This window comes from Buceros rhinoceros, unplaced genomic scaffold (genome assembly GCF_000710305.1).
Source record: "Buceros rhinoceros silvestris isolate BGI_N320 unplaced genomic scaffold, ASM71030v1 scaffold7374, whole genome shotgun sequence".
NCBI classification, from domain to species: Eukaryota; Metazoa; Chordata; class Aves; order Bucerotiformes; family Bucerotidae; genus Buceros; species Buceros rhinoceros.
The window spans coordinates 61,906-77,298 of NW_010410032.1; the positions used below are offsets into that span (position 1 = coordinate 61,906).

The following is a 15,393-nucleotide window of genomic DNA, read 5'->3' on the forward strand; positions in this document are numbered from 1 at the left end:
GTTCATTCCTCTCCGTTGTGATTAGATCCTGTTGGCTTTGTCAGGAATATGAAAACTGGGAAAGTGCCTTTCTGGCCTCTCATTGCTTACTAGTGCTGAGCTAGTTATGTCAAGGCAGGGGAGTGAAATCTGGTAGGAATGTTAACACTGGTGAGAAAGGGGTGTGTGGATCTTCAGAGGAAAACCCTCCCAGCTCACCTCTTTGGCAAACCAGGCGATTTGCCAGTGTCACCCCTGCCGTGGTTAAATGACTAGAGTGAAAATTGATGGGGAAGGGAATGGTTCTCCTGCTGTAATTGTACAAACCCTCTCAACAGCGTTGCACTCCACAGAGTCACAGCAGATAAATAAGCCACACAAAGAGTGACTTAATGTTCACTTATTAAAATCATCTCTTATCCTTTTTAGCTGTAGATCCACTTTGTGGAGAGTTGTTGCATGTTTACATTGCAAACATCTCACTATCCAAAAGGCATTAATTGGATTGTTCTGGCAAGAGCGTGCTTCAGGGGCTTTGAGAAGCAGGGAGCTTGGGTTTAGTGACAGGCAGTGTCACAGTGGTTCAATAGCCTGAATGACCGCGGGGTCCCAAAATGTTACCAGGATCGGCATTGCACTTACCCCCTGCAGAGAGGGGGAAGGGAGGCTGCTTTTCCCCTTCACTGCCCCCCTCCAGGAGCACTTGTTTTGCATAAGACGGGAGCAAGTGCAGGGACAGGGTGTGCTGGGGTAAATGACTGAGCCCTGTGAAGAGGAAAGGATGAGGAGTTGCCATGGCAGCTTGCGCTGCAGCCCCTGCCCTGGGGATGCCCCAGTACAGACCCTGTGTCTTCAGCTGCGGAACGTGGTTGGTAAGAGCACAAGGACCTATGCTCTGTCAACAGGTCCCCACTCCCATGTCCCAGGACTTACCAGTAGCGTGGTGAATCACACAGATCCAAATAATTGCTACTAGGGCCTGAATTAACTGAGCTAGAAGTATGAGAAATGACTTTACATGCTGTCTCTTAGTGTAACGAGAGCATCTGATGGGAACATGCCGCTGCTCTCGAGTTTGGATCTGTTAGGAGTTGCTTTCTCTAACAAAGCAAATATTTGGTGACAGAACTAGATGTAGAAAGTGCTGCATAGCAGGAAAGTGTGAAGTATTCATAATGATATGAAATACTACTCAAAATTCAATGTTTTTCACATTCCATTGTGAGCTTAAACATTGGACTCATGTCACAGAAATTTCTGCTGCAGTAGACACAATTTCTAGCATAAATGGGCTTGCTTTCAATAGAAAATGGGACAGTTTTTGAAGGAAAAAAGGCCAATTTGTGAGTAAAAATGGGCCTCTTTCTGAGCAAAAAGGCTTATAAACATGAAGTGATAAATGGCTTTGCAAATTTTCCATACAATAATAACAACTTTCTAATCAAAATAATGAAAAAGTTGCATCTAGGGGAGAGGAAAGAAGGCTCTGTTCAGGTTTTGATACATTGAATACATTTTAGAAAATAAATATATGAAAACCGTAAATTTTGTTCCACTCTAATCTGAATTTGTGTTGGAGATGTCAGTAATATTTCTTTGTGTATATTTATATGATGTTATAAATCAAACTCCTGTTCAGGGTTTGCTGCCTTCTGAGATGAATTTCCTGGAAGAATGTTGGAAGACTTAAGGAAATACATTTCTTAGGATCCCCTGTGTGACAGTGGCATCTGATTTTCTAGTAGCTCATATGTTTTAGAACTAAATATATCTTCTGGCTTGACTCATTGATTTTACATGCAAATATATTGCTTCCTAATAGCAGATCTGATCAGCAACTGATAGTGTTAGTCCTCTCAGGCCCTAAAAATCCTTCAAGATCTAAGCACTAGGAACTGGGATCGTCTTCTTACACATGTTCCAAGAAAGGTGTTGTGATGTATCCAGGTGAGACCCCACCTTTGGAGTACTGCATCCAGTCCTGGGATCCCCAGTACAGGAAAGAAATGGACCTGCTGGAGCGGGTCCAGAGGAGGCCACCAGAAAGATCTGAGGGCTGAAACACCTCCTACGAGAACAGGCTGAAAGAGTTGGGTGTGTTCAGCCTGGAGAAGAGAAGGCTCCGGGGAGACCTTACTGCACTTTCAGTACTTAAAGTACTTCAGTACTGCCTCTCAGTACTTAAAGGCTGCTTCAGATGGGGAGGGACTTGTTAATAGAGCGTGTTGTGATAGGACAAGGGGTGATGGTTTTAAAAGAGGGAGATTTACACTAGATATAAAGAAGACATTTTTTACAATGAGGGTGGTGAGACACTGGCCCAGGTTTCCTAGAGAGGTGATAGAAGCCCCATCCCTGGAAACATTCAAGGTCAGGTTGGACCTTGGGGCTCTGAGCAACCTGCTCTAGTTGTAGATGTCCCTGCTCACTGCAGGGGAGTTGGACTGGAGGAGCTTTAAATGTCCCTTCCATTCCAAAGCATTCTATGATTCTATGTTCTTTGCTACGGGATAAGCCCTGTGTCAGCGTCCTTTATTCTGCTGTATAAGATAGCATATGGATGATAGACAGACATCACTGTGTTGTTGAACGGAGTTTCACACCAGTTCTCCCTGCATGTTAATTCTCTAGAAAAGTGTTAGATGAAGGACATAGGATGAGTGATGTCAAAGATGTGCAGCTGTGGTTCTTGTAAATACAGTTGGCTGATAATGCTGGTTTGAGGTTAAAAAAGCCTTCTAGCAGTGGGGCCCTAGTCACCCTTTCAGGCATCAGTATGTTGCTTTGTCCCTGAGATCCAGACTTATTTTTCGAGGGAGGTTTGAAAAACATTCCTGAGCACACGTGATATTCTTATCATATAGTTTTAAAGGTGATGGTAGCACTTTTCCATCTGTGTCCTCTGTTGATGATGCAGCACATATGGTCTTTAGGCAGATGGTTCCATAGAAGGCAGCCATACAAATGGGGAGAATACTCATTTTAATCAGGTGCCCAGTTCTGTGTCCGGTAAAATCAGTGTCAAAATTGTGTATGAGTTCCGTGGGAGCAGGTTGTGATGCTGGTAATAGCTCCCTTTGCTGGAATGATCACTGTCCCGGTGTCCAGCCTGCAAACAGATGTGTTTTTGTGCCTGATGCAAGAGAGGTGAATTAGAAATGCCGTCACATTCCCACTGCAGATCAGTGGCCATGGTATTTTTTCTTTCCAAGTTATGTCTGTCTTTTGTGGGAGGGAAATTAAGGATGGCTTTTGATATGGAGCTGTGCTGTCTGGGTCTGCAATAAGCAGGCAGGTAAGTAACCATGCCTTAGGGATCAGCTATTTTAGATGTAAATCTTTAATGTGACTCTAGACATTTGCTTTGTGCAAAAACTGGCAGTTGTATAAACTATTTTTTTCTTTCTTACAATGCAGCAAACTTAGATTACCATTCTAAATGCTAATCCACAGAACGAATGAGATTTAATAAAATAAAATTAATTTATATGTAGATTGTGACATTAGTATTTAATTATGTACTCGTTATAACACTGATGTGTGTGCTGCTCAATATTGGTGCACTGAAGTGAGAGCTTACTTTGAAAGAGCAGGTGTGTTTTAATTCCTTTCCTGTCTCCTAATCTCCTCCAGTAACAGGATGGGTTATGTCCTGTTTACCAATATTCACCCGTATTCCGAATCAGGTTTCCACTGTAGCTGTGCTTCTGTTTCTAGGCTGTGTTTTATCAGGCCAAATTAAATTTTAGATTTTACTTATTTATTTATTATTTTAATGTGAATTAGAAGTAGTACGTAATCTGTTACGGGGCACTTTTTTAACCTTTCCTTTTCTGTTCTTTTTTCAGACTATGGAAACCCCAAAATATGAGCTAGTTATAGAAGCCAAGGACATGGGTGGTCTGGATGTAGGACTAACTGGCACAGCAACCGCCACTATTCTTATTGATGACAAAAACGACCATCCACCAGAATTTACCAAGAAGGAGGTAAGAGTTTGCCATTTGTGTTCCACAAAATGGTGCATGTAATTGCAATTAGCTTGTTTTTAAATATAAAAATGTTCCTTCATGGAAGAAAATGCTTAAAGACATTTTTAGCTCAATGTGACAGACTTTCCTGGAGTTGCTCTTTTCTCCTACAATAATAAATCTGTGTGCATGAATTCCAAAACAAAATGCAACCACAAGGTGAAAATTGATGTCAAGAGATATCATTCAGAGGTTGGCTTAGTGGGGTGAAAATCTGTAAAATAAGTTTGCTAGCGGTAACTTTCCCCTTTTGATGCTATGGGGAAAAGAGAGAATTTCTTCTTGCCTGTGTTCTAGCTTAGGGGTTTTGATGGTCAGGAACATGGATGAAAACAAAATGTTTTGTCCTGGCTCCGGTACTTCGCCTGTGAGACAGCTACTGTTGAGAGTTCTGTAAGGAAAGCTCTAGTCCTAAAAGCTTTAAATTTAACCTACAGCTCAAATTTGCAAGGAAAGTTTTTTCTCTGCAAGCTGAATCCCACTGAAGAATGCTGAAAAGTCTGAAAAAAACCCAACCCCAAAAATATTCACTGCCTGCGGGGATGTGTAATAGCGCTACAGCAAAGTTTCTGGTTTCAGGCAAAGCATCTACCAAATTTCCTGCCCCTCTCACACTGTGCCCTTCCCTTCCCTACATTTATTAGGAGTCTGATATTATTATATTTTTGCCTCTGGTATCTGGAGAGAATTACAGAGTGTCAAAAGTTTTACCTAATAACAGCTGGTTTGAATTTCTCTGTAAAAGTTTCCTGAGGCTTTGCAGATTTTAAGGAATATTCCTAAAAGATGAGAAGTAACCATGAGGGATGCTGATTTTAAGGTGATTTTAGAAGAAGAAAAAGAAAGCCTATTGCTCTAGAAGTCTTGCTTTTTCCTTAAGGTATGTTTTTACCTTTTTTTAATTACTTTTTTCCTGGCCTAATTTTAGTGAAGTGATGACAGATTAGTTTGAAACAAATTATTGCAGTTTTACTTGAATAATTATTTCTTTTTATAATGCAAACTCGATAACCAGTTTAAAAAAAAAGGTGGAGACTTTTTTTTAAAAAAAAAAGGAAAGAAGAAAGAAACAAAGACAGTTTTGCCAACAGGAATATTATTTTTCACTAATGAGTAGAAATACCTATAATGATTTAAGCAAAATTCTTTGGCAAGAGCAATTCAGCCACCTAAGAAGTACCATGGAGAGCCTGATCCAAACCTTTTAAGTACAGAGATGATAACCATGTGGCTTTAATCAAACTGTTAATTCCCTTAGAGTTATCCTTTAGATCAGGCTTTTCATGCTCTGAAAGCTATTTCTTGACAGTCAATAGTTAAAATATATTTTAAACATTGTAATTTTTAGCCCTCTGGAATATAACAGTGTAAAATGACAACTCAGTCATTTCTATTTAGAAATAAGAAGTAATTGTATCGATGTTGATAGCGATTCATGTCATCCCAAGTCCTACCTACTTGAATTTCCACACTTCGAGATTTCTTTTGTAGAAATATTTCTACATACCTTTCAATTTCTTTTGAAGAAATCTTTCTGTAAATGTATGTCCTGTTTGACTTAATAGGTTGGTAATTTGGACAAGCATGTTACAATACTTGGGCCCCTGCTTAGCCCCAAATGTGCCGTTAGATTGTCTGTTTCTGTGGAACTGCAGGAATGTTTATAAATCGAGAGCAGCGGGGATAGTAAAAGGTGCTCTGTACCCTTGGAAGTCTGTGGTTTCTGTACAGAAACAGAACAGCAGCTGTGAGCAGGCAGCATTACTCATCTTTCTTTAAAAGTCCAGTCTTAGACATTTTTCTTGCACTTCATAGGACACAAATTTTCCCATGGAGACAGCTCTTTTGTTTTTAATCCATTGTGACATGGTTTTTAACCTTTCACTATTTAGAGATGTAAATGACCTCAGAAATCTTTCCCCTGCCTTGCTAAGTGATGCTCTAACTCCGCGAACAAGGCAGGAAAGAATCAGTCTTTAGACGTGCAGTGTCAGCCCCCTTTAGGAGCACATGCTCCATTTAAAATCAGTAGCGTAAGAGGAGGGAGAGTGTTTATTAATAGAGCTGCCACCACTTTATTTGCCTTACTGCTTCAAGTACTTAGTTATTGTATTTAACTACCAGTCCTGTACCACATGCTGCAATACTGTTGACTTGAAAAAGACTTGAAAGAAAAAGACATATTCTACAAGATAACTTTTGAAGCAGAAAACTCAAATTTGAAGAAAATTTGAAGGATTACTTCTTTAATTTGAGATTGGTTGCTGTAGGATTGGCTTCTATTAGTATTGACATGTTTTCCCAGCCATCGTCTTTCTCTTTAAAGATACTTTTTCTCAATGCGTTTTTCTCTTTTGTAAAACAAATTTTTATTTACTGGCTTACATTTTCTTCTGACAGTATAATTTATACCTAAAATAGCTCTGCCTTTATTTGTCATGTGCTGTTGATGTAGCTCAATTAAGCCAAGATTTCAATGTGTTTTCTTCATCTGAAAGCACATGGGCCAAATCATTCCTGATCTGACACAGTGAAAGCTGAGGAAGTTAGGAGAGCTGGATTGAGTCCTTACCTCTGGACACTGTATAAGCACCATGCTGGGTAACCTAGTCTGTGCACTCAGTGGGGTTTCGTAGAATGCAGAACACATTGTTATGTATATATCTTCATAAAGATATAAATTATTTCAGTAATATTAATGCCAAGACAGAAGTTTAATGATTTTTTCATAGCTTTCTCCAAAGCAAAAAATCTTCATATTTCTGTTTCCAAGAAGCCTGGTATATGTTAACAGGTATTTCTTTGATTCCTCGGTGCAAGGCAATCTCAGCCATGTGCGAGCATGTCACTGTCCATTGACAGTGGAGTTTTATCTTTTGACACTTGACCAATCTCTTCCTTGATTTTCTTCAGAAATAAGTTTATGGATCTACCCCTAAGCAACGTTACACTTCTGTGTACTCCTATTCACTATATTTATTCCTTGGAGGTCAGGTCCTTACGCACCTATTCAAAATGCTCGTTAACAGACTTTATTTGATGTCTCAGGTCTAAATGTTCCTTTCTTGCTGTATGCAGTTTTGCAGTGGCCTCTACAGGGTTTACACAAAACTTACTGGAAGAGGGGGTACTTCTGTAGTGAATCTGTCCTTCCAGCTTCTACTTTTTTCCCCCGCATACCACATCCATGCTGTTCTGATGCAGTTGTGGTCTTCACGTGAGGGGAAAAATTCGTTGATGTTGTGTCAGGGCATAATTACCAAAGAATCTCAGCAACCTGGCTGTGATCCAACACAGCACTTCCATTTACTTCAGAATATTTTAATCCCTTGAGGTTATAAGTATGTGTCAGGTACTTTGATGGGTTAATATAGAGACCCTGCTTTGTGGGATTCAGCCCAGTTAATTATTTTGTTACTGCCCCATCACTCCACACACTCCAAAATATCTGCCTTGTTCTATTTCACGTATATACTTACCCTTACTGTTCATAATAGGATTTGAGCACTGCAAAAATCTATTCGCTATAACAGTACCCTGTTCCCTCCAGGGCTTTAAATAATTTCATCTTTAATGCCTAGAAGAGCACTGCTAAGAGCTCCACCAAAAATCCCGGGTGCTGTTACAAAGTCTACCATTTAAAAGGTCACAGTGGCTGGGATATTGTGCCAGATCTAAATTATAGAGAATGAAAATAGAGATATTTGTAAAGTTAGTGGTCTCTTTCTCAGGAAGTTTTACAATTTTTCCACCCTGTTTCTATAATGTCAAAGAGTTTTTAAATAAATTTTGTGAATTATTACTGAATACAGCGTGTATTTTTTTATGACAAAGAGCAATGTGGCGTTTCCTTTCCAGCAAGTTAAGGCCTGAGGCTCAACTGTTGTTCAGCAGCAAGCAATTACTTATGTGAAAGCAAAGAAATGAGGCAAAGCAAGGAGCAGGAATTGATCAGTCTGGGAAGATCTGATTCCTGGTTTCTGTACAGCAGGGTATTCCAACTGTGTGAGAATGAGTTAGACCAAGTGAACGCTAATAGTACTGAGTATTATTTTTGTACCTAGCACATTAAGAAAAATGAGAATGATGTTCTTGAGTCACTTTAACAATTGGTGAGAGGCCGCTGCAGTATTGTATGCCTGCAAAACAGTGATTTTAGCCTACAGTTAATGCCACTGTGGTGAAAAATTAGCAATGTAGCATCTGCTGGAAGCCACAAGCTGGCAAATACTTCTCTTGTATCTGTTCCTGTGGGCGTGGTTCTGCCTAGAACTTCCCTAAGACCCAGTGAAGGAAAAACCATTGTTTCAACATGACAAAGATATGGGTTTGTCCCTTCCTGTCTATTCTTCCGCCTCCAAAAAAGAGTCCAACAAATCCTGCTTCTGGTCGTGTACCATTCCTGCACGCAGAGTATATGTTCAAACTGGGATTCCACTGAGTACATTTGCCTCCCTCTCCTGCCTTCTGTCCTGGTTTTTTAAAGTATCTGTTCCCAAGGAGGAAATTTTCATTGCTGCTCTTTAGTAATACATTATTTTTCCTTGATATCTGATATATTGTCTTTCCTCAGTAAATCTGTCACGCACTTGAGACAAGAATGCACAGATGTGGCTTAAGGGGATGATTTTTCTGCAGTCCACCCAGTTGTCATATCTGTCCTTCACCACAGATTTGGGACAGCAGCACATCCCTAGTCATACATTGAAAAGTAGTGGGACTTGTCAGAGTGCTCTCACTGGCACATAAGGAGAGTCATCATTTGGCCAGGGAACAATCTCATTGTTGAGACAATTCCTCTTCCTGCCACTTCCATCCCCACCTTCAATTTAATCCATTTCTGGGACAAAGCAATGTAAAATAGAAAGAATTCTGCCACATCAGGGAGAGTAAGATTTTGAAAAATACTCTTCCCAGTTTAGCTTTTTAAAATATATGTTCTTAAAATGAATTTACCAGTTAAAGAAGCTTGCCTCCTGTGAACAGACTAAAATCTGTGTAACGTGACAGATCACCACAGTGAAACTTGAGGTATACTAGTGCTGTGAGTGCAAAGTGAAAAATAGGATTTGCTCACATTTTGAATATCTACTGATAAATGGTTTATAAAAGAGTAATAAATGACTAATGTGTGCTTTAATAAATGATTCATCAGTTCCTATAGAGACCTGTAAGTGAATAGGTTGCTTGTCACCATGATTTATGATGACTTCCAGCACTGTCTTCTGATTCAGTTGTGCTACCCACCGGGGTAAAACAGCCCCTGGAGTACAATATGTATCTCCGTCTGCTCGTGGTTCAAAGAGGCTATGAGAGTTTCAGAGCACCATCTGGAGAGATTTATTTTTCAGCTCAGGCTGCAAAGAAACATGCTCATAGCTTTGAGAGTCCCTGTCTTGATTCTTGGTATAGGCTAAATAATATTGCAGATCGAATATTGAGCTAAAAGCACTTTTAAGGTTCCTCCTGGCTCTATTTCCCATACTTCTTTTACAAAAATTTCTGTCTTAGACATGATACTGTAATTTTCTATGCTAGACATACCTTACCAACACAGACCTGTCCATTCAGTTTGCACATTTAAAACCAAAAGCAAATCCTACCTCCCCTTCTTCTGTGATATGAAAGTCAACCCTCTTCCTGCAGGGAATATGCTGCCCTTTGGGTCTCATAGTTAATCTTATTCCTTTCTCTGTGGTTCTTGCCAGTGAGCTGGACCCTACCTTTGGACACTAACAATTCTCTTAATGGTAGATGATCCTCCAGCAACTCCCTCCTCTAGACCCTTACCCGTTTTGGAGAAATCACTGGTGAGGACACTGAGCAAAAGATGCTGTCCTTTGACCTACACACAGCTCAGGAGCACGGCCAGGGTACCAACCCTTTCTCACTTCCCTGTTGGGATGGAAGTCAGTGTGTAAAACAGGCAGGAGCTGCCAGCGAGGCTCAGCAAGGTGGTGAGAACAAACTGATTCGGCTTTTTCCCATTTCACATGCCATTCTCTCGTGTTGGACGTTGGAGGATCAGATGACTGAGCTGAGGTGCTTGAGCAGCAGTAAGCAGATCTGAAGAGATGAGAAGAAGCCATTGCCAGGATAATAGTTAAGAAATAGAGCTGTGCTATGGCCTAAGTGTTATGGGAACCAGTCTTGAATTCTAGCAGTCTGTTCACATTGGAGCAATTGTCTCCAGTACTGCTATGTCTCAAAGTAGTTTTGTGGAATGGATAAAACCATTTTAGCAAAATCACATGAACAAAATGCATATTGGAATTTCTATTTGGCTCCCATTTTTGGACTGTGGAACAATTTACATGCAGAGAAAGCAGAATTCATACAGAAACTCAACAGAGCAGGACAAATCCTCTACAGCTGTTGGTGCACTTTGGCAGAGAGAGCAGCTTCATGATGGCTCGGGATCATCAGAGACGAGCTCTTTGGCCATCCTTGTTTTTTTCTAGAGCTGTAAATACAGCTAGCAAGGCTCCTGAAGCACATCTTACCCTTCAGAAACCGCCTACACTAGATAAATATTTGCGCTGACCTTTTCACTCAGCTTTACTTCCACTTCATAGTCTTGTAGCGGTTCTCTGTAGCAGTTCAGTATAGCTGAAGTTCCAGGAGCCCAGAAGCCTCCTTGAAAACAAAGGAAAGACATTATTTGGCATCTTTTTCACATATGAGAAAGGCAGAATTCAAAGATGATTTTGGTGGTCGTTGGAAACAGAGGAAACAGGATCAAGGCAGGATTGCTACTCCTATATCATCCTGGTGAGACACTTGTTCTTCTCTGAGCTGTTCAGAAAAATCCAGAGATTGAACATCAGAAGGCAGCTCCTCAGTCTGTACCTGCACAAATCCTATCAATGAAAATTTGTGCATAGCCAGATCTGAATTTTCTTTACCAGACCTTAAAATCATTGCATCTTCTGTTATCCTCATAGATAGGGAGGGCAGATTATGCCCTTAATATCATTTTTATTCTTGTGTAACCAGGACCATGCATGAAGACGACGACTTTGCAACTCATGATATATTGCCTATTTCTTAAAATAAATAACTCTTGTGTAAACCTGTGATGCTTATGTTTTTTTCCCGCAAATATAAACCTAGCAGATCTGGTGAAAACAGAAAAGATCGATTTGTCCCATAACTGACTCTTCCATGTTTTATTTGAGGTAAAGATGTAGATAAGTGCTTCTGCTAGAGTTCATTTGCAAAGTATCCATTAATTTAGGATAGAGAGTGTCTATTAGTGAGATGAAAAGCTATTTATTAAATCCCCGTGAAAGGAAACAAGCATCCAAACAGTGGCAAATACTTTATTTTCTAAATGAAGACTGTGAGCATTCTGTTCTCACTGCAAAAATAACACAATATTTGGAATTTGCAATAAAGTTCTATTAACTGTACCATTTCTTCATGGTTAATAATTGGTCCCTACTTTCAGTTGTGTTGATGCCCAAGGCATTGAGAGTTTTCTTAGTTGTTGTGAGATGCAGAACAGATTTTCAAACTCACACAGGTAGTTTAGGAATCGAAGTATCTAAATAACACAGGCATTTAGACCTCCTCTTTTTCTTTTCTGCAATAATTTTAGATGTCAAAGATAAAAAATAAATGCTTATTAGACTTATAAAAAAGGTGCAAAGACACCTGATTTCCACTGGGTTTAAAAAAGTATTTGTAGGAGCCTAGATTGCTTTGACTCAGTACATTTAGGATCCCAAATGTCTGTCCATCTTCTAAACAAAACCATTTCCAAATAGCTTGGAAAACTGCCTGTGATCAGGAAGAACGTTAATATTTCTGACTGGTGTTGTGGTGGTACCAAACTAAGGACATCTGGAAGACTTATTTAAAGAAGCTGGCTATTTGGATAATGAAAATACCTTTTTGTTATTTTCTTCTTCTTCTTCAATATTGTGTGTCAGCTCTTATCAGAATTAGCTGGTTTGAGATTTCTCATGTGATCAGAAATGCTCAGCACTACTCAGGGTTGAATCACCAATGACCTTAAAAACAAATATTCTGCTGCAGTATTCCAAGTAAGAATAGAATAATTTTAGAAGAAGAAAGAAAAATAAGCTTATTCTGTGCATTGACTGAAATAGAGGAGTGTGCAACAAAAATCAGGGCTTGGAAGACCAGTATTTCCTGTACTTAGACAGGTTCATACTGTGTGCATAATAATTTGTATTCACGGGGCTTTCGGTAAGCTATCTGCATAACCAGTGTAAGCACTTTGTTCCAGAACTTTTGCAAAATATGTTTAGCGCCGAGTCCATCCACTTATCACATAATTAGAGCTGGGTACACTGCATAGCAGTAGGCAGCAGACTACTGCATTTATCTTTGCATGTGAGGGGTGAGTTCAGTGCTTTGTTTCTCTCCACCAAGGTCATGAAATACATGAAGTTGTCTATTTAATCTCCAGATAAACACATTTCAGTGGTACATAAAACAACAGAGTGCCTGCTGTATAATCTGAAAGCAGCTGAGAAACACTCGTATAAGTACAGGAAAGGTTCTATGAATAGAAATGATCATTCAAACAGTGTGAAGTGGGGGAGGAACACAAAGGCACTTCACTGCTGCTCCAAATCTGACTTTTTTCCCCAGCATTCTTGCTCTCCAAGTCAGCTCACATAGTAAACTTGTATTTTTGCTTTTCTTTTCTCCTTTCAACTTTTCCGTGTCCCTCTCCTGCCCTTTGTTTAGTTTCCTCGATATGTTATGACCAGCTGATCTGAGCAGTCTTCTGCAAACTTCTGCGTGAGTCCTTGCCTTTTGTAACCCTTTGGTTATGCCTGGAAGGTCAGCAGCAGCTCAGTGGTAATAACAGCAATTCTCACTACAGCTGGTAAATTCTCACCACAAAACCATTCCAGTGCTGACTATCCTCTGAAGACTTCTTCCATCTGCTTCTGCTAACTGCAAATACCCAAACACCGCGAGCAACAAAAAAGCCATAAACCCACAATTTATTGCTCTCTTCTACAAGAAGTGAAGGTTAATATGCTTCCTCAATGCGATCTATGAAGTGTGAACTTTACCATAGAAATCAAGGGCTGAATTACAAAGCAAACAGGAGCAGTAAGAGTTTTGACTACATCTAGCACAATACATTTGGGTAAGTAACTGGATAGTAGAAATTAAAGAGGAAGGAAGACTCAATGAAAGGCTCTTGAGAGAAGCACAAGCTAAACAAAGATAATGTAATGTCTCCAGACCTGGTCTTGGACCACTTATTCAGGGAAGCTGTATAAACATAATTACTAGCAGTCGTTGCTAGGAGTAGCTATGTGCTTTTCCAATTAAACTTCTCTCTCCAGCTGGAATTTTGTAGTTGCCTTCAAATCAAATTAGGACTGCTTTCCAGAGATTTCAATTTTAATGTGAATTTTAAAATTGGAGTCTTTTGCCTGAGAAATTAATTTTTTTTACTCTGAATGTGCTGCTGGAGCACTCCATGGAAATTTCATTTAATTTCAGTCTTGTCCAAGAGTGGTTTATAATATGTTGTACCTTATTAACTGTCCAAGGAGTTCCACTGTCAATGTCGAGAGCAGGCAGGTAGCACCTAGACTTCAGAGAAGCGTTGTACAATTATTTTCAGATCAAGATGTGAAAGAATACATCAATCTCTTAAATTACCTGTATTTGGGGGACCTCATTTGACTATGTAATATCCAGTTCTGTGTAATATTCTAAGTCCTGCATGAAAACACCGAATGTGCATACATGGTATCATCATCATTTCATTTAGGCAGTATGTAAACGGTGGGGAGCAGATGACTGAGTATTACCTTCTGGTGCAGCCAGCGCAACCTTTCTGGGGCCCGAAGGGATTTAATGTTTGTACATAAAAGGGTTACAGTTCCCCATATGTGGAATGTGGAATCTTAGCAGAAATAGCAGGAACTCTTAATCTCCTTGTCTGACAGAGCACAGCTGATTTGAGGAGTAATAAATAGAGGAACTGTTAGATGTGCAGCAAAATATCACTCTAATCCCAGGAGTTAAGAAACCCACGCTGTTAATATGCCTCTAGCATCTGTAGGAGTTCTATTTTAAAAGTAGGATTAAACAAGATAACACACTATAGATCTTAACACATTCAATTTGCACCAGACAAAACCCTATTTAATAGCAATTACACAATATGTGTGAGCTGCTATCATAGCTGCAGTTTATATGAGGGGAAGGGATTTATAAAGCTGAAGTATATTCATACAAAACTAATAGTTATGCGACTGCTTTGGTCATTCCACTGGAGTGGAATGAGTTTTGTGATCAGTTTATCAATTTCCTCACTGACAAATGAGATGTTAAGATTTTTGTCAGCGACACTAAAACTGATTTGGCTACTACAAAAATTTCTAACCATCTGTGCCTGCGAATCAAAATGTCAGGATTATTTAGACAAAATATTTTTTTCCTTCTGCTCTGAAACATTAAAATAGTGAACCGATAAAAATCAAGTTGCTAAACAGAGCTGTACATTTATTCAAGTAAAATTGTTAGTAAGTGCCTATGAATGAGACTCATTTGGAAAGCAATAAAATTCTATAGGGCTGATCGTCTCTTGAACTTAGTGGAATGAAAACAGTGTTGAAACATTTAAGATAAAAACAGATTAGGGGACTCATACAGAACTCTTTGCAGTTATAGTCATTGCTGAGGAAAATGGTTCAGGAGTGTAATTTATTTATATCCTTGTGCTTTCTACTTTGGCTTATTTCCAGGACTTGTTTGCCTTAGAGTCCCAGATGCTTATTTGCTTAAAGGGTAGCCCTTTCTCTAGCCTGCTGTCTAACAGTCACTTAATATTTATTTGTTTTTACAAACGTTTTCCCCCGTGTTCCCAGTCCATATGTCACAAGAAAAAGTATAATCCCAACATTATGCTGAGTATTGATGTTATCCTCCCTTTCCCATTCTAGACTTTGACCCCATTGTGAAAAATCCCTGAATCCCGATTGAATTCCGGACCTGGTGTTTCCCTCCAACACTATTGCTCTACGGCCAGTCCTTTTGGGTGTGTGTTCTAACTCCTGTCCTCCTCTTCCACTTAGCTTGATGCAGCTTCTATAGAGATGTTTCTGTTCACTTCTCTACATATTGTGGAAGATTTGTTCCAGCTAGTTACTTGTCTAGTCTTGATTTTAATTCGCCCAGTGCTGAAATTTATCATTGTCTTTTTGCATCATCCTTTCAAATCCCTTCTCCCTGCTTCATTTTTCTCTTTTTTTAAAAACAAAACAGCCCCCCATCCCAGCCAACTAACTATAAAACTTACATTCTTTTTTTTCTCCTTTTCAAGCCTACTATTTAGTCAGCAGCCCATAAGGAGCCTTCTATGAATTTTAATGCTTAACTT

General features: G+C 39.5%; 1 protein-coding gene across 1 annotated transcript in view; it reads left to right on the plus strand.

Annotated features, from left to right (window-relative positions):
- CDH13 (cadherin 13) overlaps positions 1-15,393 on the plus strand; it is a gene marked incomplete at its 5' end in the record, with an annotated part of 144,361 nt that overhangs the window by 51,356 nt on the left and 77,612 nt on the right. The window contains one exon of the mRNA XM_010135446.1: positions 3,828-3,968. Within this exon, the coding sequence (XP_010133748.1) occupies positions 3,828-3,968 (141 nt within the window). The remainder of the gene's footprint in view (positions 1-3,827; positions 3,969-15,393) is intronic.